This window comes from Pseudonaja textilis, chromosome 6 (assembly GCF_049901715.1).
Source record: "Pseudonaja textilis isolate UNSWEBS1 chromosome 6, rPseTex1.2, whole genome shotgun sequence".
In the NCBI taxonomy this organism is placed as follows: domain Eukaryota; kingdom Metazoa; phylum Chordata; class Lepidosauria; order Squamata; family Elapidae; genus Pseudonaja; species Pseudonaja textilis.
This window is the reverse complement of record NC_141995.1, coordinates 6,256,992-6,278,607: the sequence shown is the minus strand read 5'-3', so window position 1 is coordinate 6,278,607 and position 21,616 is coordinate 6,256,992. Positions and strand designations below refer to the sequence as shown.

At 54.3% G+C, this 21,616-nt stretch overlaps 1 protein-coding gene across 1 annotated transcript in view; it reads left to right on the top strand.

Moving 5' to 3' along the window:
• The first annotated feature begins 8,138 nt into the window (after nt 1-8,138).
• The window catches only part of DCTN1 (dynactin subunit 1), a 43,659-nt gene continuing 30,181 nt past the window's right edge, over nt 8,139-21,616 (top strand). The window contains 4 exon segments of the mRNA XM_087935741.1: nt 8,139-8,186; nt 14,052-14,300; nt 16,099-16,177; nt 18,833-18,864. Of these exon segments, the coding sequence (XP_087791867.1) occupies nt 8,154-8,186; nt 14,052-14,300; nt 16,099-16,177; nt 18,833-18,864 (393 nt within the window). The 5' untranslated portion in view covers nt 8,139-8,153.

Sequence of the window (21,616 nt, the reverse complement as noted above, 5' to 3'; positions counted from 1 at the left end):
TGGACTTCAACTCCCAGAATTCTCCAGCCGGCTATGTTATGCTGGCTGGAGGATTCTGGGAGTTGAAGTCCACCAGTCTTAAAGTGGCCAAGTTTGGAGACCTCTGCCCTGCAGTATCTCTCCTTCCACTCCTGGAGTTCCTCAGCAAGGAAGGTTACACGTTAATGCTGAGGAAGGGTCCAGCAGGCACTTGGCAACTGCTAAGAGCTAGTTTGGTCTAGTGCAGTGGTGTCAAACTCAAGGCCCATGGAGTGCTTAGATCTGGCCTGGAAACAGCAAAGGACCGACCGACGGTGCCTCCGCCAGTGAAAATGGAGCGTCCCCTCCCCCACCCCCGAGCTCCGTTTTCACTGGCAGAGCGCTAGCAAAGCACACTAAAAGCAAAACAAAAGGAGAAACGTTTTGAGCATGCAAGAAGGGACAGGAAAGGAGGAAGGGGAAGAGGAAAGACAGAGAAAAAGATGGGAAGAGAGCGAAGAAGGAAAAATAAGGAAAGAGGAAGGAAGAAAGGGAAGGAGAAAGAAGAAAAGAAAGGAGATTATAATGAGAGTGAGGGAGGGTCTAAGGGAAGTCCTTAGCACTTGGCCACCACAGGTGCCCCCTCCAGGAGTGGTGTCGAGCTGGCCACGCCCGTTCTGGCCACGCCCTCCCAGGTCAAACACAACCCTGATGCGGCCCTCAATGAAATCGAGTTTGACACCCCTGGTCTAGTGCAGCGGTCATCAACTGGTGGTCTGTGGATCACTGGTAGTCCATGACAAAAATTGGTGGTCCACAGAAAAACTATTTGCATTTTTACATTGCACTAAATCAGGGGCTGGATGCGTGCAATGAACGTTTGTGTTGCTGCAGAGTATTTCCCCCTTCGGGGTCTTTTTGTGTGGGTCAGAGGGGGGTAGAAATTCCGACCTGGGGTCTGCTTCAGCCTCCTGGTACGGGGCTTTGGGCGAAGGCTGGAGGGAAGGGCCGCTGGTGGCGAAGAGCCGGGGGGCTTCGTTCCAGTGGGACTGCATCGTGGCCTGGAACTGGCTGGCCATCTCAGCCGTCTGAGCCTCCCAGGTGTCAGTACCTGTCCTTGCACTACCACAAATCTTCCCTCTGCTTGGAATGCCTATGCTCGTAGTCCTCAGTGAGGTGCTTCTGCTGAGCCTCCTCCTTGGTCAGATCCAATTTGAACTGAGCCAGCTGCTTTCCTGGGGTGGCTGCTTAGTGCCAACAACTGCTTCCTGTTGGGGCCCTAAAGGAGCCCAGGCAGGCAAGCCGAGGAATGGCTGGGAGGGGAGGGGCGAGTAGAGGCCAGCGAGGCACTCCTCGAAGTGAATGACATCAAGTTGGCCACGCCCACTAGTCACATGACCCACACCCACCCAGCTGGACATTAGGCAGATCGTATTTTGTGTTCCGGGGGATTTAAGATTATGAATGTAGTGGTCCCTGAGGTCCAAAAGTGTGGTGATCCCTGGTCTAGTGGTTAAGGCACCAGGTTAGAAAGTAGACTGGGAGTTCAAGTTCTGCCTTAGCTATGGAAGCCACCTAAATGATTTTGGGCCAGTCTCTCTCTCCCCTCCAACCACCATCTCATGGAGTTGGGTTGTGAGGAAACTAGGAGGAGGGAGGTGCATTGGATTTGTTCGCTGCCTTGAGTTATTTGTAAAATTAATAAAGGAGGCAAATAAACAAGACAAAAGAGGGAAGTCATTATCCAATTGGAGTTAGAGCGGAAAGTTTGTTACCTGGCAGCTCACGAAAGTAAATAGGGAGAACTGGTTTGTTTAAACAGCTTCTCTTTCAAGCGCTAATTAAAAATGCAGGTCAAACACAGGAGAAGCAAACACTAACCTAATGGAGAAGTAGCCATTTTCCTTCCCGGCAGCTACTGTACTGATTCCTTGGGAAAGACAAATGCGCTTCCATGCCATCATCCCCCCTACCCCCCCCCCCATTCTGGTTGGTGATTACAATGGAGGCATCCTGATTTTTAATACACAAGAAACCCCCATGTTCCACCTAGAACAATCTCTCTTGGATATAAATAAAAAACAGTTAAATGTCAAGTGGGATTTGAAGACAGTGTTACCATAGCATCTCCCTCAGCTCTGGTCATCTTAAGGCATGACTTGTTTAGTCATGGTTGGCTGAAGAAGCCTCCCGTGGCTGTGGGTTCCTACAGGTCCAGTCCTGAATTGTGCTGTGGGCATTGATGGGCGGTATATTTAGGCCAAGGGAAGGGGAGAGGGCTCTGGCACCTCTTCCAGCCCATGGCTTTCAGAGGGAGATCTCCCTGAGGGGGGCCAGCCAGGAGAGCGGATGGGGCCCTTTATAGTTGGAAGAAGCAGGGAAAAAGCATCTTCGGATGCCCTGCTGCCGCTTTTTTGTGGGTGGGGCATATCCAGTCAAAAGGAGAGTCACTCTTATCCAGAAAACTCCTCTAACAGCTGGACTGTGGAGTAACGGCTCCTGAATTGGCCCAGGCCTTGTGACTGCCAGCAGCCTTCCCCAATCTCCGCCCCACCCCACCTCACAGGTAGGCTTGGTGGCTTCCAGCCTCTCAAGTAGCCACAGTGGCTCAGGGTCTGGGAATGGTGGAGGTAGGGTGCCTGGTCCGAGGCAGCTGGATGGAACGGAGAGGCTCTTTCCTTTGGGTGCTTTCAATCCAGCTGCCTTACTCTTCTGTTACGTATCAGGGAGTGGGAGAAAGGCAGGTGACGGCAGCAGGGCTGGAAGAAGGCAGGGGACCAGACCCTCGGGAGCAAGTTTGGGGGTTTCCCGGGCTGCCTCTAGGGAAGGTGAAATGAAGGAAAAAACGAGGAAGCCACGGCCCCCCCCACCCACCCCCACCCCAAGGGAAGGAGCTGGGCTGACGGACTGAGCCGGATGGGACCACCCTGCACCAAAAGCAGCTCACCTGGGTACCAGCCAGCATCCTCCTCGGGCGCTCTGGGCGTTGCTATGGTTACCCTTCAGCAAAGCACATCCTCAGCTGTCTCGGCTTGCCCCTCCCAGTTGCTCCAGCTGTTGCTGAAAAAAAAACAAGGCAGAAAAAAACAGCTGAAGGATGACGCCCAGCCCCCCCCCGCTGCACCAGGGCCCCCTTTGTGCTGCTGCAGTCCCCCTGCTCTCCTCCCTCCTCACCTCTCTCACCTGCTGCCGAAGCCCTGAAATGGTGGCATTTGCCAATGCGCAGATGCCCACCCTTAACGCCTTCAGGGTCCTAACGCCTGGTGGGCTCCAGTTTCCCTTTGGCTGGAAGTTAAACCGGCCACTAGGTGGGCCTGGAGTTTGGGGGTACTGGAGGGGCAGCGGACAGGCCCTTGGGGGGATTGTTAGTAATACCTTGGATGACAAATCTTTTTTTTTCCTCAGCAGTAATTGAAGGGATTAATATATAACCACTTTTGAGCCCCAATTTTGAGAAAGTTGTGAACGAGAACACCCTTTAAGGGGAGGGTTGAATGACTAGATGTGGCCCCCACACCCTCCCAGGTCAGCATCCCTCCCGAGCGGTCAGCTGAGGACGCACAAAGCGCTTCCAGAAACAGTCTCTGTGTAATATCTTTTTCCATCTCGTTCTTGTAGACTGTCATTTGTAAATCCAATTTTCAACTCGGTCTTGTTAGGTAAAACTTGTTTTTCTTCCAGAACATCTTTTAGAAACAATCTCTGTGCAGATGACGCTATGAAAATTAACTCCTGAGCCCATTGTTGTTCAAAAAACGTCCTTTGATATATCCAATGTTAGAAGATTTTACTTCACTTGTAAGTGAAATGTATGTGTTTACTTCCCTCTGGCTCCCTCTAGTGTCCATTTTTAAAAACCTCATTCTTTTTAATTCATAACAAAAACATTTTCCCACAAGAAGGATTCTTTATAATTTCAAACTCTTTTATGTATGTCTTTCTTTATATGCCACTCCTAACTCTGGGGGGCCTACAAGCATTAAAAATGGTAGACGTTAAAATGATAAAACAATAAATAACCATAAAGCAAGTACAGTTAAAAGATGTGGAGGAGGGGAACGCAACATGAACGTGGAGAGGATGGAGGCCCTTCTTAGTCCAACAGCCACCTCCAGAATGGGGCACCCCCGTTGGTAGAACCAGGTCTTCAGGCCCTTACGGAAGGCCAGTTGGGTGGGCGCAGATCTCCCCTTTAGAACACTGTACCTCTGAGGTGAGAGCTGCGCCCATCCTGCTGACCTTCCGTAAGAGCCTCAGGTACTCCCAGTGGGTGGCTGGTGGGTATGATGTTCCAAAGGGCAGGAACTATGGCAGAAAAGAAACCCTTCTCCTGCACCCTGCCAACTGAAATGCCTCGATGACGGAGTCTGCAGCATGCATGCACCCTCTGCCAGCACAGGGACTTAAAGGTGGTAGCCCACACCTTGAATTGCACCTGGAAGCAAACCTGCAACCAGTGCAGCTTGGCAGAACAGCAGTGTAACTAGGCCACCTTAAGGGGCCCAAGAACTATCCGCACTGCCAATATTTCAAATTTATTTGAGCCCTTAGTCTAAAATCAAAAGTTTTAATCACCCTTTTGGTGTTTACTCTGTTTTTTTCCCCCCCTTAAGTACTTAAACTTGTAGTTAAAACTTGCTTTCAGTCGGAACTGAAGGAAGCTTACCCAACTTATCGATCCAAAGGCTCCTAATGGCTGAAAAGCAATTCTTTCTGGAAGTGATTATAAAAGGAAATATATATGAACCCTTGAAGGTGCCATCCGTGGATTGAGCAAGATGGCTGTTTCTTCTTTAGAGCTCTAAACCTGCTGGAGACTCATCATCTTGCAATCTCTTCACAAGGAGCAGTTGTCAGTAGACAGTAATGGGTGATCTCAACCCACACACATGGGTTGGTGTCTCCTTGTTCAGAGAGGTTCCGAAGGGCCGGTCTACTCGCTGGCTCTTCATCCCTCCACGCCCGTTGCTTTCGCTTAGCAGAGCTGTCTTCAGTCTGGCATTCCTTCTTACTCTGGGAGCCAAAGTATCTTGGAGGTTACAGACCTGAGAGATGCCTGGGGAAAGATAGTCTACCATTCCCCTGGGGGGTCTCCCTCTCTTAAGATGCACTCAAGGGGTTTGGGGCTTCAGCCTGTGTCCTCTGCTCCCTGGTGGCTCTGGTGGTGGGCTGGATCTAGCCAAGTCCAAGAATAGAGGAAGAATTCTGTCCAGTCAGCTGCCAGCCTCTCCCCAGAGATTTCTTTTTCTTTTCTGCACAACAACCACCAAATGCTTTCTCTTAAATATTTTCTGTATTTGGTTTATTGATACCCTGGTTCGATTAAATTATTTGTGTGGTGGTTTCTTCATCATCCTGTTTTGGATCACCTTAGATGGATAATGTCGTTGTGCTAAGAGAAAGGGAAAGAATGCAATCAGATGGTCCCTTGGAGTAGCTGGCTGTTCAGAGAGGAAGGTTTAAAACTGAATCCAGAAAGATTTTTGCCCTGAAGGTTTCCTGCGAGATGTGATGGCTTCTTGGGTACCATGGTGCAAAGTTATTCAGTTCTGGGTACACTTGGTCTATTAAATCCCACCCCCCCACCCTGCAAGGTCAGAATTCTGAAAATAAAATTTCTCCCCAAAAAACAAAAAAAACCCTAAGTGAAATGGAAGCTAATTCATTTGTCACAGAGGAGTTCTTTTTTTTTTAATAAAGTTTTATTTGGGTTTTCACACATACAAAGTACAAGTAAAACATCTTTTTTGAAAATAGAATGGTCCCGGGTTGAACTTCTTTACACAGACACAAAACTCAATTTCATGCTCCTTTTTGTATTCTGTTCCATATCTTACGTACAGAACGCTGGAGAGGTTCAGGGCTCCTTATTATTTTATTTATTAGATTTGTATGTCTCCCATCTCTCCTGGAAATGCACCTTTCTAGCGGCACCCAATTATTCCCGTGTTTGCCTACTACGGATGTGGGGAAGGGCCACAGCTGGGCCTCCTAATTCCTTGGAGGCCACCCAGGGCTGTGATGTCACCAAATACAGGCGTAGGCAGATTCTATCCGGACCCTTTTTGATAAGGTGAACATGACCCAGAATTGCGTCGTTGAAGCTTGGCCAGAATGTTGGCCGACTAACATCTGCAGTTGCGGTTGCAGCGGAGGGGCACTAATGCGGTGGCCGTAGGCCTTGACTCTTGGGTGCCACGTCTTCTGCAGCCGTGGCCCCTCCAGACCCCTGCAAGGAGGGCCTCCCCCAGAGACTCCAGGCCCGTTTGCACCGTCCAGAGAACCTGGCTCTACTTGGATCTCTTTTCGCAGAACTGGGCCAAAGGAGGAGCCAGTCACTCTCTCTCTCTCTCCTCGGCATAGATGCGGATAGCTGGAGGTGGCCGAGTTTCCTGGGCAAGGCTTAGTTTCTTTGCCAGAATGGTTGTATTCGCTAGGTCCAAATCCTGCCGTTTTTCTCTGTTCAGCCCTATTGATTCTGCTAAGCTTTGCCAAATGTTGCCTTTTTGCTGTTATCAGCTTCTGCCTCCTTTTTTTTCTGTAAAGACACTGTTCTGCTCAGTGTTGTAAAAGCTTGTGGGGCGGAGCAGGGCAAGGAAGACCATGGCAGGCTCCCGCCGGTTAGCGTACGGAGTTTTGCGGCAGGGCCGCAGAGGCTGCCAGGGAAGCTTTCCTGGTGGCCTCCCTTCCTGGCGTTTGCAGTCACCCGCTTTGTGTGGCGCATCGGGGGCTTATTGTAGCCCCCCCGAGGCTCTGAAGGATTTCTGAAGCGCCTGGAGGGTAAAAATCACATAGCCTTTTGCTGCCACGAATGTTTCTTCCCATGGGGGCCCACGCTGAGGTTCCGTTCCAAAGAAACGGAACACCTTTTGGCTGGTCGAGCCCTGGCCGTGTGTGTGTGTGTGTGTGTGTCTGCTGACCCCTGCCCATCTGGAGGTTGGCCAGGAGGACCCCAGCCAATGGCCGGGGGGTCCTTAGGTGACAAAATGGCCCTGTCGCTTGCAGAGGGGGCCCCGTTGCTTGGTACATCCAGCGGGTCGTAAATGCTCCCTTTTGTACACAGTGCTTGAGAAAGGGATGTTCAATTATGCCTGCATTTTTAATCTGAATTCAACCTGGTTTTGGATGGAGTCATGAGTAGTCAGAATTGTGCATTCATTGTGTTATAAGAGAGACAGGGTGATCTTGTTGATCTCAGAGTATCCCACTTCATGCTGGAGAGAGTCATCTCGGTAAGCCGAAGTGAGGCCTGGGGGTGGGATCTGTTCACTGTTGGCCTCCCTGGGTGTCCTTTGAGGGAGCCCTGCCCAATTGGGGAGGGGGAGGATTCCAGCCCTGCCAGGGGTTTTTTCCAGAGGGCCCAGGGATCATCCTCCATGGGTCCATCCAGTGGCTCCATGGCTGCAGGGAGAGGGATACTTTGGCAGGAGTCCTGGTGGGATCTTTGGACCCCAGCCGGTCCGGCCCTGCAGGCCTTCAGAACAGGGCAGCCTCTGTGGGGCCTGAGTGTTTTCCATTTGGACATTCCCGTTTGATCTACTGGGAGGAGCCCGTCTCCACGAGGACCCAGGAGAGAGCAATTAAGGGTGGGAGATGAATGCCTTACCAGTTGAAAGGGAGGCTGTTCTCCGTCCCTCCTTCCCTCCCTCCCTCCGGGTATGGGTGCTGTTCCTGTGAAGAGTGGAGCTGAAAGCCACAGACCTGGGCATGATGCTTTTGTCATCATGTGGTTCTCTGGAAGCTTCCTGGGGTGAATGGAGCCTCCTGCATCTGAGCTGAGGCTGCCAGTTCCTGCCCTGTGCTGCTCTTTGGGTCAGTCCCAGAGCTGGGGGCTCTCTGGGTCCCTGCCCTGCCTCACCAAGCCTCCCGGCGTTGCTTTTGTGGGTCTCGGGGCAGAACAATCTAGCATTAGGACCCAGTGGACTGGCAGCTCCTGTGACAAGAGTCTGGAGCAGCACTAGCGCAGAGTGAGTCTCCATCAGCTGGGCAGGATTGTGTGTGTGTGTGTGTGTGAGGCTCAGGGACCTCTCCCACAAAAAGGCCTCTTTCGCCTCGGGCCTCCCCAGGGTCTCCACCCGGCGCCCAGGGATGGTCGCTTCCTCTCTGACCTAAGAGCAGGATCCTGCCAGATTGTCCCGGCTATGAGCTGAGGCTGCCTTTTTCCGGAGCAAAATTGGCAGGAATAAAGCATCAGTATGGCCCAGGTCAAGCGGCACTCCTATGGCCAGGTGAGTGACAACAAGGTGCCCAGGACCAGGTGACCCTGAGCTCTTTGCTGGGTGCTGGGTGGCTCTCCGGGCAGGGGGGGAATGCCAGCAGTTGGGTGGGTGAGGGGGAGAGAGAGAGAGGGAGGGAGGGAGAGAGAGGGAGGGGGGAGAGAGAGAAAACAAGGAGAAAGGTACTATGTTTTGTTTGCCCCTCGCCTCGCTTTGTGCGTCCAGAGGAGGGAGGTGGGCCAATATTCTCTGCCGGAAAAGCCTCTGTAGTTGGGATTTGCCTCTGGCTTTCTTGGCAGTCAGCTGGGCACCTGGGTCACCCTTCCCATTCTCGGCTCTTTGCCCCTTCTTGGTCTCCACTGAAACTGAGAGGGCTGTGGATGGTCCCCGAGAGCCCAGGCTGCCAGCCCGTTGTGGCCTGGGTGTCCCCTGCACACTCAGTGGGGGCCTTTTTTTTTTTTTTTTGGCCATTTTCTTCGGATCCCTTTCTCCACCCACCTCCAGAGGCCGTCAGAGGAATGGCGTGACAATGTGCTTGGAGCTGTGGGGACTTGGGAGCAGCTTCCTCTTCCTTCTCTTGTGCAAAGCAGCTGGAAGAAGACCCGACATTCCCAAGCTTTCCAGCTGTGTCTCTCTTGCCCCGGCTACTCCGTCAGCCACCCCGAGAGCGTTCCTCGGTTCTCCTGCAGCGACACTGCCCGATGAATTGAGGCCAGAGGAAGTTATCTGACCATTCGAATGCAAAATGCGGTCAGCTTCCCAGAGGTGTCCGCTTCCCTCATCAGGGCACCTTCCTTTAGCCACGGTCCAGGTCTGAAGGCAGCCTCGGTGCTAGCTGTGCACCTGAGCTTAGGGTGGCAGTGGCGGTCAAGAGCGGTTTCTCAGGTAGGAGATCCCTTGTCACTCCTTGGCTGCATCACCAGGTAGCCTGGGAAATGACCCCAGACACCCATCCCTGGCCAGTTCTGAGCTGTGACGTTGTGCCGATTGTTTGATTCAGGATGAAGAAACCTTGGGGTGTTGTAGGTGCCTTTCCGGAATGTGTAGACAGGTGGTGTCTCTGGGCACGACGTTCTCGGAAGAGATGGACCATTGGAAAACGGAAGGGCAGCGTCTCCCCTGTTGCACGGTGCTTTTCCTTCCAATTTTTTTTTTTCAGAATACAGGGAGATTGTGGGACTAGACACAAGATGCTGAGCAGCATTTGGCCGGTTGCTTTGCATTTGGATTTAGAAAAGTCAACACCGATCATAGCCGGTGGCTTCTTTGTTTGGGCCTTCCCAAGAGGAACTTTGTGGCTTGGCCTGGCTGACCACCATAACCGAGACTTTTCCGTTTATGGTTGCTAATAAAGCGGTTGCAGAATTGGTCTATGTCCTTGGAAGGAGGTGAGACTGGCTGGCTTGATTTGTTCCCAAGATTTATATCCCGCCTTTCTGATCATCCACATTTCCCTCTCGGAGGAAACAGTGCTGTATAAAGCGAGGACAATGGCTGAAGAGGGGAAAGAAAGGCAGGGGCTATGAGCGAAGGGAAGGCAAGGCAAGGCAAAGCAAGGCAAGGCAACGAAGTGTGGTTTGGGCCAGCCTGCTTGCTTGCCTGCCTGCCTGGCCCACATTCCTACCTTTATTCATGCTTGGCTTTTTGTTCTTTGTCCTGTGACTCACAGCAGAAAATAAAACCCACCTCTTAAAAACCTTTTTTAGGCCAGCCCAGTCATCCTCCAGTTAACCCAAGCTGAAAATGCCTGACTGGAGGAGATGAATAGATGTCTTGGCTCCGAAAGGGGAAGGATTAGGGCCGGCAGGAGCAGCTCCCTCAGTTGGGAGTGACTCAGGAGAAGGCCCGGAGTGGGGCTTGGGAAAGGGAGGGGGCCCAGGCAGGCCCTCCTCGGTTGCTACAGGGGCTGAGGAGAGGTTTGGAGTCGCAACTCCAGGACAGGAGCGGCGGCCAACGCAGGTGCTTATTCTGGGCTGGCTGCTGCTCCTTGCGGAGTAATTAAATCAGAACGGGCCCCGACCTCGGTGTCCCCTGGTAGCCTTCTCAAATCCCAGGCTGCCTGGGCAGCTCCTTTTCCAGGCCGTTTTGGGCTTTTGTCAAACCTCAGTTCGGACACGGGGGATTTTCGCTTTGATTCCTTCATCTGGGCTTCTGCCTGGGTTGCCTTTGAACTCCACGTTGGTTCCTCCGCCTTGCTCCAGCCATAAAGCCAGGTCCATTCCCAAGTGGGCCCTTCCTGTCACCCACCGGTCAGTGGCGGAGCCCACTTCTTTCTGGAGGGCTGGTGAGGTTTGGAGGGCCCAGGGGTATGTCACCCGCAGGCTGCGTTCTCCTGAGATGTCTGTCTGTTCAGGCTCAGGGGTTTGGCCAGGCAGGCCCTTTTCTCCCCGGCATCATCGCTGCAGTCTGGAGTTTTTTGTGGCTCAAGACCAAAATTCTTGGGGGGATAAGAAGGGAAGAGATTTGCGGGATGGATCAAAGGCGCAAACGGCAGGCGGCTTTCAGGTGAAGCCATCCGGCTGTCGTGGCCTGCAGAGCCGTGGCGTCCTCCCACGTTCTGCACATGGCGCCTCTGGCAGGAGAGGAGAAAGCATTTCTGCTCCGGAGGTTTTCCCGGGGTTTGGCTCTCTTTCCCCGGGAGCCAAACCTCAAGGTTTGCTTCGTTGATTTGGGCCAGCTCCTAATTACCGGGGCATTAATTTTCACGGGTGTTTTCACGACGTGGTTTTACTGAATGTTAATTTTTAAAGTGATTTTGACGCTGTGAGCTTCTCCTTGCATGTGGATGCTGTGAGCTTCTCCAGGGTGGGCGGGTGTTGCTATTCTGGAAGGTGGAGTGGGTGCAAGAGGCACCTGGAGTAATGCTGGCAGGAAATGAGGGAACCTGACCGGATGTGGGTGTAAGCTCAGATTCAAGCCTAACATCAAGCCAAGCATTTAACTGAAGCCAAGGAAGGCCAGCCGGGCAGCCTCCTCCCTCCTAGAGCTTCTCAGAGCAGCTGAAAATCTGCCTGGTGAGGCGACTGGGGACCGTCAGGTCGGTGGCCTTCGCTGCAGCCGGTGCTTGTCTTGGGATGGAGGCAGAGGGATCTAGAATGGGGAGACCTTGTCCTCAGTCCCTTCCACGGACGCCTCCCTTCCTGCTGGCCCGGCTGGTGGAAAGGAGGAAGGACCCCGCTGGACCCAGTGGCGCTCCAGAGGGAGCTCTGGGGTGGCTCTGGGCACAGCTCAGTGGAAGCGGCCTTAGCCGCTGCTTGGAAGGAGCCAGGGACTGCAGCCTCGGATTGGGTCGCAGATGGGCCCCAGGTTCTGGGTCAGCTGCAGGGCGGAAGTGGCCTGAGAGACTCCATGAGTGCTGCTGCAGGGAGGCAGAGCCTGTATTAAAGGCCGCCTTTTGGCAACAAGGGTGGTAAAATGCACATATTTCTCTGCCCTTCTGGCATCTCCTGGCGCCCTGGTTTTGAGTGGTTTCAGTCCCTTCTGGGTAAACGCAGGCTGGAAGCTTCAGCAGAGGCCAAAGTGACCCCGGCTGCTCTCTCCAGTCTAAACAAGGCTGACCTTACGGGGCACGACCCAAGCCGGGCAGCCTTTGCCCCAAAGCACTCCAGGGGCCCAGCAACGGAAGCGGCGCCTGCCTGGTGCATCAGCCAGTCCAAGCTTCACCAAGTGCCCAGAAGGGGGTGGGCTGCTCTTGAAGGCCACTGGTCCAGAATGGAACAGCACACATAGTCATGGGCTTTGGTTCTGGGTGGGGCTCCAAATGGACCCCATACGCACTCGCAACTCCTGCTTGACGCGCAGGTGGCAGTTGCGGCTGGGAGAGCCCTGGTGCAACTCTGCGTTGTGCACCGGTTGCTCCCCTTTCCTGGATCACGAGCCCCTGCGCTCGGTCACTCTGGCGCTCTCGTGGTTGGATTACTGCAACGCGCTCCACGCGGAGCCACCCTTGAAGAGTATCCAGGCGCTTCACCTGCTACAGAAGCGAGCTGCAGGGCGGCTACGCCACCGGCTGCCACTTTGCTTCCAGGCCCAATTCACGGGGCGGGTTGCCACCTGGACAGCCTTTCGTGGCATCAGTCCAGGCTGTCACCCTGATGGGATGCAGCTGCCCCAACCAGTCAGCCAGCATCTTGGAGGGGGCAGATGGGTTAGTCAGAGCACACATACCCTCCCTGGCTACATTTGGCTCCCTTCCTCTACATCACGGCCTCGTCTTGTGGGACACCCTGGGATCCAGCCTCCTCCCCCCCCCACTCCTCCTTTTTAACCTTGTGGAAAGGTGCAGTGGCTGCTCTTCCCCCAGGCCCTGGGAGAGGTGAGACTAGACCCTGAGGGGTTAGGCTGCTGGACGGACTGGGGATCGCTGGTCAAGTACCAGAGGTTTGGCTTGCATTGCTGTTTGAGCTGCTCAGAGTTGCGTTTTCATCCGATGAGCGGCCATAGAAGACTGTTAAATACATAAATGAATAATGAAATCAATAAGAGGGGAATTACAGATAATAACCTTAGCTGTCAATCAACTGGCACCCATTGGGTCTTGCCAAGGTGCCTATACGCCAAGAGGAGGGGGCCAAGCAGCTCCCCTGGGGTCTTTCCCTCCCTCCATGATCTGGCTGGACAGCCAAGGGGTTCCCTTTGGAACCCTTTGGCCTCTTGGAGTTTGATTTTGAGGCCCGCTGCCCTGAGATCTTTGGGGCAAGAAGATCAGGCCGCGACATAAATGGATTAATAGGAGTTGCTAGGCTGTTCCTGCTCCCTTGTGAGGCTTCTGGGCTGGGGCGGGGAAGATGAGGGTCTGGGCTGGCTGCAGGAATTTAAACTCGGGGGCAGGGGAACCAGGTCTTCCCTGCCAGGTGCGGGTCCCTCCGGAAGGCTTCTGGGGTTTCATACGAGGGCAGTGTCTGTGGGGCCCGGAGAGGGAGCCGGCCTAGGACAAGGGCTCTCCCAAGTGCCAGGCAGTGGCAGGGGTCCTTGGGGGCCTCTTGATCCCCGTTGAGGTTTCCAAACAGACAGCGGTCTTCCTCTCTTCGGATCCAGAGCCCTTTTCCATGACACTGTCATGAGCTTCGCCGAGGGAACCAATTGGGAGAAGCTTCCCTCTGCAATTTATTTCCGCATCTTCGATTAAGGAGAGATGTTTGTGGTGCTGGAAAGCCGGTCTGCCTGTCCTCTTTGCTGGGCAACAGAGGCCCCACACGGGGCAGGATGCCCAGGTCCCTTCTGGATGTGATGGTGCTGGTGCCAGGGCCCCTCCTGGCCAGACCAGGTTGGAGTTTGCCCAGAGAGGCTCGGACTCCGCTTGATTTATCCCCTTCCTGGCGCATTGGCCACCTTCAGGAGCCCCGAGCGACAAGGCGCAGAGCCAGGGGCTCCGAAAGGCCTTTCCTCCAGAGGCCTCCCGTCAGTGCCCAAGGGGGCAGAGTCAAAACTGGAGCCTGAAAGAGCCAGCATCAGTGGCCGAGCAGTCGCTCTGGGAATCCTCAACCCGGAAGGTCCTGAGGAGGCTCCGATGTCCCAGAAGGAGGCGCAGAGCTTTCACCCAGATGGGCAGGGGCTGGGACTCAGGGTCTCCATGTGGGCGGAAGGCCTTCCCTGCGGCCGTTGTTGGCATCTCGGTTAGCGCTTAAGTTGTTTGGCTGGCAGGCCCAGGTTCCAGTACCCCACCCCCACCAAGGCATAGTCGTTGTCTGGTGACCTGGGGCCGGTTACTTTCCTTCAGCCCAGCCTGCCCCACAGGATCAGTGTTGGGCGGGAATAAGAACAGAGAGCCAAACGGGTCGCCTTGAGCTCCCGCAGGAAAGCTGGTCTGGAAAAGCTACGAGCAAAAAAAACGCGCAGCTGGCTCACCGTTTTTCCTTCTTGTGCTGCCTCTTCTAGGTCTCCAGCGCCAGTGCCAGGATGAGCGCGGAAGTGGGCAGCAAGCCCCTGAAAGTGGGTGCCCGAGTGGAAGTGATCGGCAAGGGGCACCGTGGCACGGTGGCATACGTGGGGGCCACCCTCTTTGCCACAGGGAAATGGGTCGGCGTCATCCTGGACGAAGCCAAAGGCAAGAATGACGGGACGGTGCAAGGCAGGCGGTACTTCACCTGCGAGGAGAACCACGGCATCTTTGTGAGACAGTCGCAGGTGAGCCCCGAATGCTCCTCCCCCTCAAGAAGGAAGAGTGTGTATGTGTGTATAGGGCAGAGGTCTCCAAACTTGGCAACTTTAAGACTTGTGGACTTTAACTTTGCTGGCTGAGGAACTCTGGGAGTTGAAGTCCACAGGTCTTAAAATTGCCAAGTTTGGGGACCCCTGGTGTAGGGGGAAAACTCCTTTAGGTCTTTGCTTGCTTGAAGGGGCCTGAGGAAGCCAAGGGGAGGGGCAGAGGTCAAGGTCTTCCTTTGACCATTCATGTTGCTCTCTTCCCCGGGTCTCGGCTGCAAAATTACACAAGAAGATCCCAATGATTATCTATCTTATCTATCGATCCATTCCATCCATCCAAATTCTGACATCCAAGCAGGCATGATATCATGCTTGCTGGGACTCCTAGAATTATTTAAGATTTTGATTTTCACGCTGCCTTTTCCATCCATAAGCATTTAAGCTTAGCCTAGTTGGTTTGGGCAGCTAGTCCTACCGTAGGCGTGAAAGCCGGCTGGGTGACTGGGTGCCAGTCCTCCTCTCTCAGCTCAGCCACAAGGCTGTTCTCGTAGGGAATGGAGGAGGAGGAGGAGGAAGCGCTAGGTTTGTTCGCCACCTTGAGTTTATAAAAAAGAGCAAAGGTGGGTCATAAATGAATAAATAAAGGTAACTATCGGTCTAAAAGAAAGGAGCCGGTCATTAAAATCACATGGCAATATATAACATTATTTTCAATTCCTTCCTTGGCCGCTGTATAAGAGTAATGCTGGATGGGGGGGGTCTGTGGTTTCTCTTTGGTGTCCTGATGCATTTCAGTCCCAAGCATTTCAGTGCTTCCTGTGGAAGCCACCCTCCCCATGGCCCCCAGTCCAGGGTTCAGGGCCCCAGGGACTTTTTTGCCCTTTGTCCAGAAGGATGCTAGGTAGCTGTGGCTTCTGGAGTCCTCCTTTCTTCTGGCTGAGCCTCTGTGCCCAGGCAGCCAGGGCAGGGTCCCCCCAGCTCTTCTCCTGCTGGAGCGCCTCCCCAACTTCACCCAACATTCAGGCTGGGTTGCATTCCTCAAGAGATGCCAGCTTTGGAAGGGGTATCCGGGGTGGGTGCGAATCTGTGGCGAAGAAGTGGTTGCTTCGAACCCTCAAGCGGCCCTCTGGGAAGCATACCAGCCTCCTCCCAGGGGGTCTCAGGTGGTCTTGCTTTTCCTTGCCTCTGCCCTGGGGATCCGAGGAATCGTGGCCCAAAAGGCGTGGAGGGTGGGCAGTCGGCTCTAAAAGGCTCCGAATGAGGCCGAATGTGCAGGTGCTTCCCCTGTGAGGAATTCACCTGCCCCCCCTGTGAAAGGACTGGCAGTCAGCCACAGGTAAGCAACCAGCAGCTTTTAGACGAGGATTGGCTCCCGCAATCCTGATCTCCTCGTCAGCTGCAGAGGGCGTTTGCAAAGCAGGCCGAAGCCCAGAATCTCCCAGTTGTACCTTTCGTTGCCTCGGGGACCCTCGGGGGATCTGCCAGAGCCCCAAAGAAGAAGGGCCTGGCTGGCCCCTTCCTGCCTGGGAAGCTCCACAGAAATGTCCTTGAAACTCTGGGCTGGCAAAGGACAGAGGGCAGCCTTGGGGGACGCTGACCACGCGGGTGGATGCAGCGCCATGCAGGGAAAGCCTTTTAGGATTGAATTGAATTGAATTCTTTACTGGCCAAGTGCGATTGGACACACAAGGAGTTTGTCTCGGTGCGTTGCGGCCAGAAGAGGCTGGGAAGGAAGAAGAAGGGGCCATTTTGTTCACCTCCTTTCCTTTCTCTTTAGATCCAGGTGTTTGAGGATGGCGCAGACACCACCTCCCCAGAAACCCCGGAGGCTTCGGCATCAAGAGTCCCCAAGAGAGGTAGGGTTTTCGGCTTTTTCAGCCTCCTGGGGTTCCCTGCCTGTTTACTGTGGCCATTTACGATGGAAAATGTCCCCAGATTTATCTCTGTTCTGACCAAGGCTTCCTGAGACAGTAACAATGACATACGCTCTTCCCAAAAACCTTGTTTTTATTTCAACGGCTGTGAATTATATGCATTCACAGCCCGTCATGAGTCCCAAACTGTTTATGAATAGTCCCACAGAAGTCTGCTACAGTCTTTCGGGATAAGTCTGTTAAGCACGCACCTCTATCTTCCTTGAAATGCTGCCAACAACTAAATTGCCAATTAGTTATACAAGCCCAAAACGGAGCACAAATTCAACACAGAGCTTCAGGTTTCAAACCAACCAGTACGAACAAAGTTGCTTCCTGCAAAGGCTCCAGTCCCTTTGCTCTTTCTTTATGTCTTAGGGGAGGGGCCAATCACCTCCAAGCCTTACTCCCAAGTCGCCCCTTTTGTCTTAGCTCTTCTTGCCTTCTGGCAGTTCTGTGCAAGCGCGCACTGGGAACAGGCTCCCCCTGTTCCTCTGCCCCACTGATGTGCACATAACTCTCAGATGGCCCTGGCCCCATCTCTGTGTTGTACGCAGATCCCTCATCTGAGCCCTGCACAGACTCCAGGACTGGCCCATGGTCCTCCTCGCCGTCCGACTCTGCTGCCAGTTCCACAAGCCGCCGGCGGACCACAACAGTCTCTTCCTTTGGGAACCTTGGGTGGCCGCCTGTCTTGTATGCCCCGATTCTGAGCATTGCCCCTTGAAGCGGTTTAGGTAGGAATAAAAGAGGTTGCCAGCGCAGGTGGCAAGAGTGAAATCCCCATGGAATGGGGCCAGACCCCTTCCGAGAAGGTGGTCCTTTGCCTCTGGGCAGCCGTGTCTTGCCTTTCAAGAGGAGGAGACCCTAACAAAAGTTCTGGCCACGAGGGGCTGCCTGTCAGCCTTCCAAGATTTTCTCCCTTTGCTTTTCATCTTCCGGCTGTCATAAGTAACGGGGCTCCCAGCAGGCGGCTTATGGTGGCATTCCAGAATCCCCCACGGATCCTGGCTCTCGTGGGGCTGGATGCTGAGGCCCTCCATGGATCTACTTGGTCCCAGGGGAGCCTGGGCTGGCTGAGCTGGGCCCCCCCAGGACCGCCCTCCCCCCTTGGGCCAAGGAAAGGGGAGGGGCCCACTTCAGGCCTGGAAAAGCAGTTGGTTCTCAGGGGTTGAAGCAGAAAGTGAGACGGTTGTTAAGGAAGGGGAATAGAGAGGAGCCGGCATGCCGGAGAGATGGCGGCAGGGAAGCCGCCTCCAAGCGGCATTTCATCTTGGAGGGGGTTCGGCTTCCCTGACAATCGCTTTCTGCCGGAGGGTTTCCTTGGAAACCGCCACAGGCGATCTACAGGCCCCTGCAGGCTTTTTCATGGCCTGCTGGCCTCCCCTCTTTCGGCCATGGCTTCCCCAGCCGCCGTTAGTGGAGGGTGGGCTGGCAGAGGGCCAGAGAAGGAGAGCTTGACCCCAGGGCTTGGGGGAAATCACTGTGGGGGCCCCAAAAGGTCAAGAGAAAGAACCTCCTGCCCACATCCCACCCACCCACCCCCGGAGCCCAGAATGCAGGGGGCAGAGTTGGGGAATCCGCGTCGCTTTTTCTCTTCCTTGCTGGGCCCTTTGATTCCCTTTTGTGGTTTGGCCCGCGTTGCTTCCAGCAGGACGTTCAGTCCAGGCCGGGTCCAGCTGAAGACGGGGACGAGGTTTATGGTAGCTGCCCTGTGACTATCGGCCTCTCCGCCCTGCAGGTGGACTGGTTGCTGCCTTGCAGAACCTGGTGGGAGGGGTGTGCGTGGGGCTGTGGGGTGAAAGGTCTAGACCGGGACTGGGAGACCCATTTGCAGGATTCCCTCAGGTCCAGGAGCTCCGGGGGCTTTGAGTGCCCTTCCCTCTCCAGTCCAGGAGCCAGGGTGGGTAGGGTAGGAGTGGAGGGGATGAACAGCCACCAAGGAGGCCCCAGGGAATCCCTTTCTCTTAGCCAAGCTGCCTCACAGGGGGGCGGGGGGTGGTAGGGGGAATATGGTAGAGGAAAAAAATGGGAGGAAGGAGTGAGCACGATGGACACAGCCGAACCCTAACTCTGGAGGGTGGGGAAAGGAATAATCACAACACATGGAAGAAATGATAAATAAAGAAGTCTTGAGTTTCAGAGGAAAGGCTACTAATAGGACAGCGATGGAACAAAAAGCACCCCAGGACTCTTAAGACATAAATTGGCACACATTTTTGGTGCAAACCTTCTGTGATTCCCTGCAAGGGCCACACCCCGAGGGCCACACCTAGAGATAGGGTCAGGGCCGGACGGTCCTACTTCAAAGCTGCTGCTGCTGCTCTTCTTCTTCTTCTTCTTCTTCTTCTTCTTCTTCTTCTTCTTCTTCTTCTTCTTCTTCTTCTTCTTCTTCTTCTTCTTCTTCTTCTTCTTCTTCCTCTTCCTCTTCCTCCTCCTCTTCCTCCTCCCTCCTCCTTTCCAAACGAGTTCAGAGAATTCTCCAGGAGCTCACAAAGTGCAGGCTTGTGGGGCATGTAGCCTTTTTAGGAGGAAATACCACCTCCCCCCAATAAAATCACTTTCAAAAACATTGTTGTTTTCATTTTTCTCCTCCAGATTCTTCAGAAGGCCCCAAAGCCAGCAAACTGGTAAGTAGTTTATTTCTGCCGTATCATCGTTCGATGTCGCCTGTACCGGCCTGGTGTTCATTGCAAAAGGGAAACGTGGCCAGACCCCTTTCCCACGAGATGCTTTGCAATGGGGCCCACTGCGTATTATTTGGAGGTGGATGGGAGGGGTTTGCTTGCTTTACCTAAGACCTCTTCCACCCTGACCCTTTTCGTCACCACCTAAAACACACCACCCTGTGCTCAGCTGGCGAGGGACGTCTCCATCGGCCCTGGAGGAGAAGGACTGAGCGTCCGGAAGATCTCTTCCCATGAGCTCAGGTGGCCCCATCGAAGCGAAGCCCACCTGGGTGGCCTTGCAGCCCCTCACACGTCTTCTTGTGCCGATCCAAGAGGCCTAAAAGGGCCTCTCCTTCCGGGTTCCCCCCACCCCCACCCAGCGGGCCAGGTGGCTTCGTTCGGGCCCCAGGCTCTTCCCTGCTTTTGTGATTCCAGGGGGATGTAAAATAATTCTGATTTTGTGAGGGTTTAGACTTTTTCTTCTGCTTTTATATTTTTGTGGCTTTATCCATCCTTGTAAACCGTCCGTGGGATGAAATAGGCAACGGGCCTCCTCCGTCTCGAGGTCCGGCTCAGCTGTTTTCTTTGCTCCTTCTGTCCATCGAATGGCCATTTGGTTCTCCCTCCCTCCCTCCGTCCAGTCTGTCCTCAAGCCAGGCTGCTTCTCCCTGTTAAGGGCTGCAGGGAGGCAGCTGCTCCTCTCGGCCTTCTTCGGAGCTTCGGACTTCTCCCCCCGACTTCTGCAGCCTCTCCTTGGGGGGCCTCTCCTCCTCTTGGTTCTCTCTGCTCTGGCCAGGCTTGTGCCCTTCCTTAAGCAGCTGCCCCATGGCCTCAGCCCCAAAGCTCTTGCCCCCCCCCTTGTCCCCCTCTGAAGTCACGGGGCCCTGATCAGTGTTGCAGAAGAAAAGAGACCTGCTTCCGCCCTGCAAACATGTGAGATGGTGGCTGAGATAGCAGTAGCAATAACCCTTAGACTTATATACCGCGTCACAGCCCCCTCTAAGCAGTTTACGGAGTCAGCAACAATCTGGGTCCTCATTTTACCCACCTCAGAAGGATGGAAGTCTGAGCCAACCTGGAGCCTGGTGGGATTCGATCTGCCAAATCGCAGGCAGCCGGCAGGCAGCAGAAGTAGCCTGCAGTGCTGCACTCTAACCACTGCGCCACTGAGGCTCCTGCATGCTGGGATCCCTCTGACCCCTCACGTTGTCCTGGCTCTTGTGCTGTTCGTGGTTCGGGGCCTGTTTGTTGCCTGCCCAGATCTGAGCATCCCTTCATCCTGGATGGCCCCTCTCCCTCCCCACCCCCATCCATCACAGGAGCTCCCTCTGGGCCTTTGGCGCCTCCCCCATCAGGCCAGCGGTTTCTTTCCCCTGCCCTGAGGAGCAAATCACAGCCTGAATTGGGGACTCCCAATCTGAAGCGGCAGACAGCTCCACTGGCGGTTGGGGGTGGGTGGGGGAAGCTTGGAAACACAGGGGTCCCAGAAGGGATGTGGCTGCTGTCAGTTAAGCGCTTTGCTTGTGTCTGCCTGGGGCCGGACTGAGCCTGGGGTTGGGGACCGGCTCTGGTCCCACCATGGCAGGCCTGGGGGGAGTGGGAGGGCAGAGCGAATGAGGAAGAGAGAGTTGCTCTCCTGCCATTCCTCAGGTCCAGGGGTGGGATTCTACAGGTTTGCACCTATTCTCCAGAACCGGTTGTTAACATTCTAAGCAGTTCAGAGAACCGGTTGTTAGAAGAAGTTACTGGCCTAGTCCTGTAAGGAAGGCAGGAAGGAAACATTCTGGTGTTGCTTACAGAAGCTGCCTCTCCATTAACCCTGATTACATTCTTGGCAGGACTAGACTTCCTGTCTCTGGAACTTCTCTGGAGTTTTTTTCCCTTCCTTTGCTGGTTCTTTGCTTGTGTGGAGTGCAAAGTTACAGTGGCACTGACAAAAGTGACTTATGACCCTTTTTCACACTTACGACTGTTGCAGCATCCCCACAGTCATGAGAGGCCAGGCGAGGAGATGCGTGCCTCAGTGTGAGTGATGTTGAGTTGGCCACGCCCAGCCAGTTACATGACCACCAAGCTATGTCCACCCAGTCACATGACCACCAAGCCACCCCCACCAACTAAGCCACGCCCACAGAACCGGTTGTTAAAAAATCGGAATCCCACCCCTGCTCAGGCCGGCCCATGCGCTGCAGCGCTGGGCTTGCTCCAGAAAAGGGATCCGGGCCAGGGGGGCTCTTGAGCCTTAACTGTCCGCAGGCAGCTCTGCCTCTCCTTCCTTCCTCCCTGGGCAGAATTTTCTTTGGGAAGCGCTTGCGGCCGTGTCTGTCGTTCTGCAGTCGCAGAACGTGAATAAAAGAGGCAAATGGAGCAGCGGGTTCTGTCTCCTCTTTGCATGGTGTTCGCTCGTGTGAACGTTGCGCAGCCAGAGGGCGATTCATCCGTACAAATGAAAAAAAAAGAAAGGCCGAAATAATACCCCACAAAGCGATCAGGAGTTCTGCTGTTTGCCGCGCTCATCTTTGGCACTTTTGGTGTTTTCTTTGTTTTGGAGCCAAAAACTGGAACGGGGAGTTTTGGGAAAGGACTGCGCTGCGTTGCAAAGGAATCCACAAACCCACGACACTCTTTCCCCCTTTTGCCTGGGGGGGGGGGGACGTTGCTCTGCTGGGCTTTAGGTTGTACGGGGTGGTTGTGGGGAGAGGTTGGTGGGTGG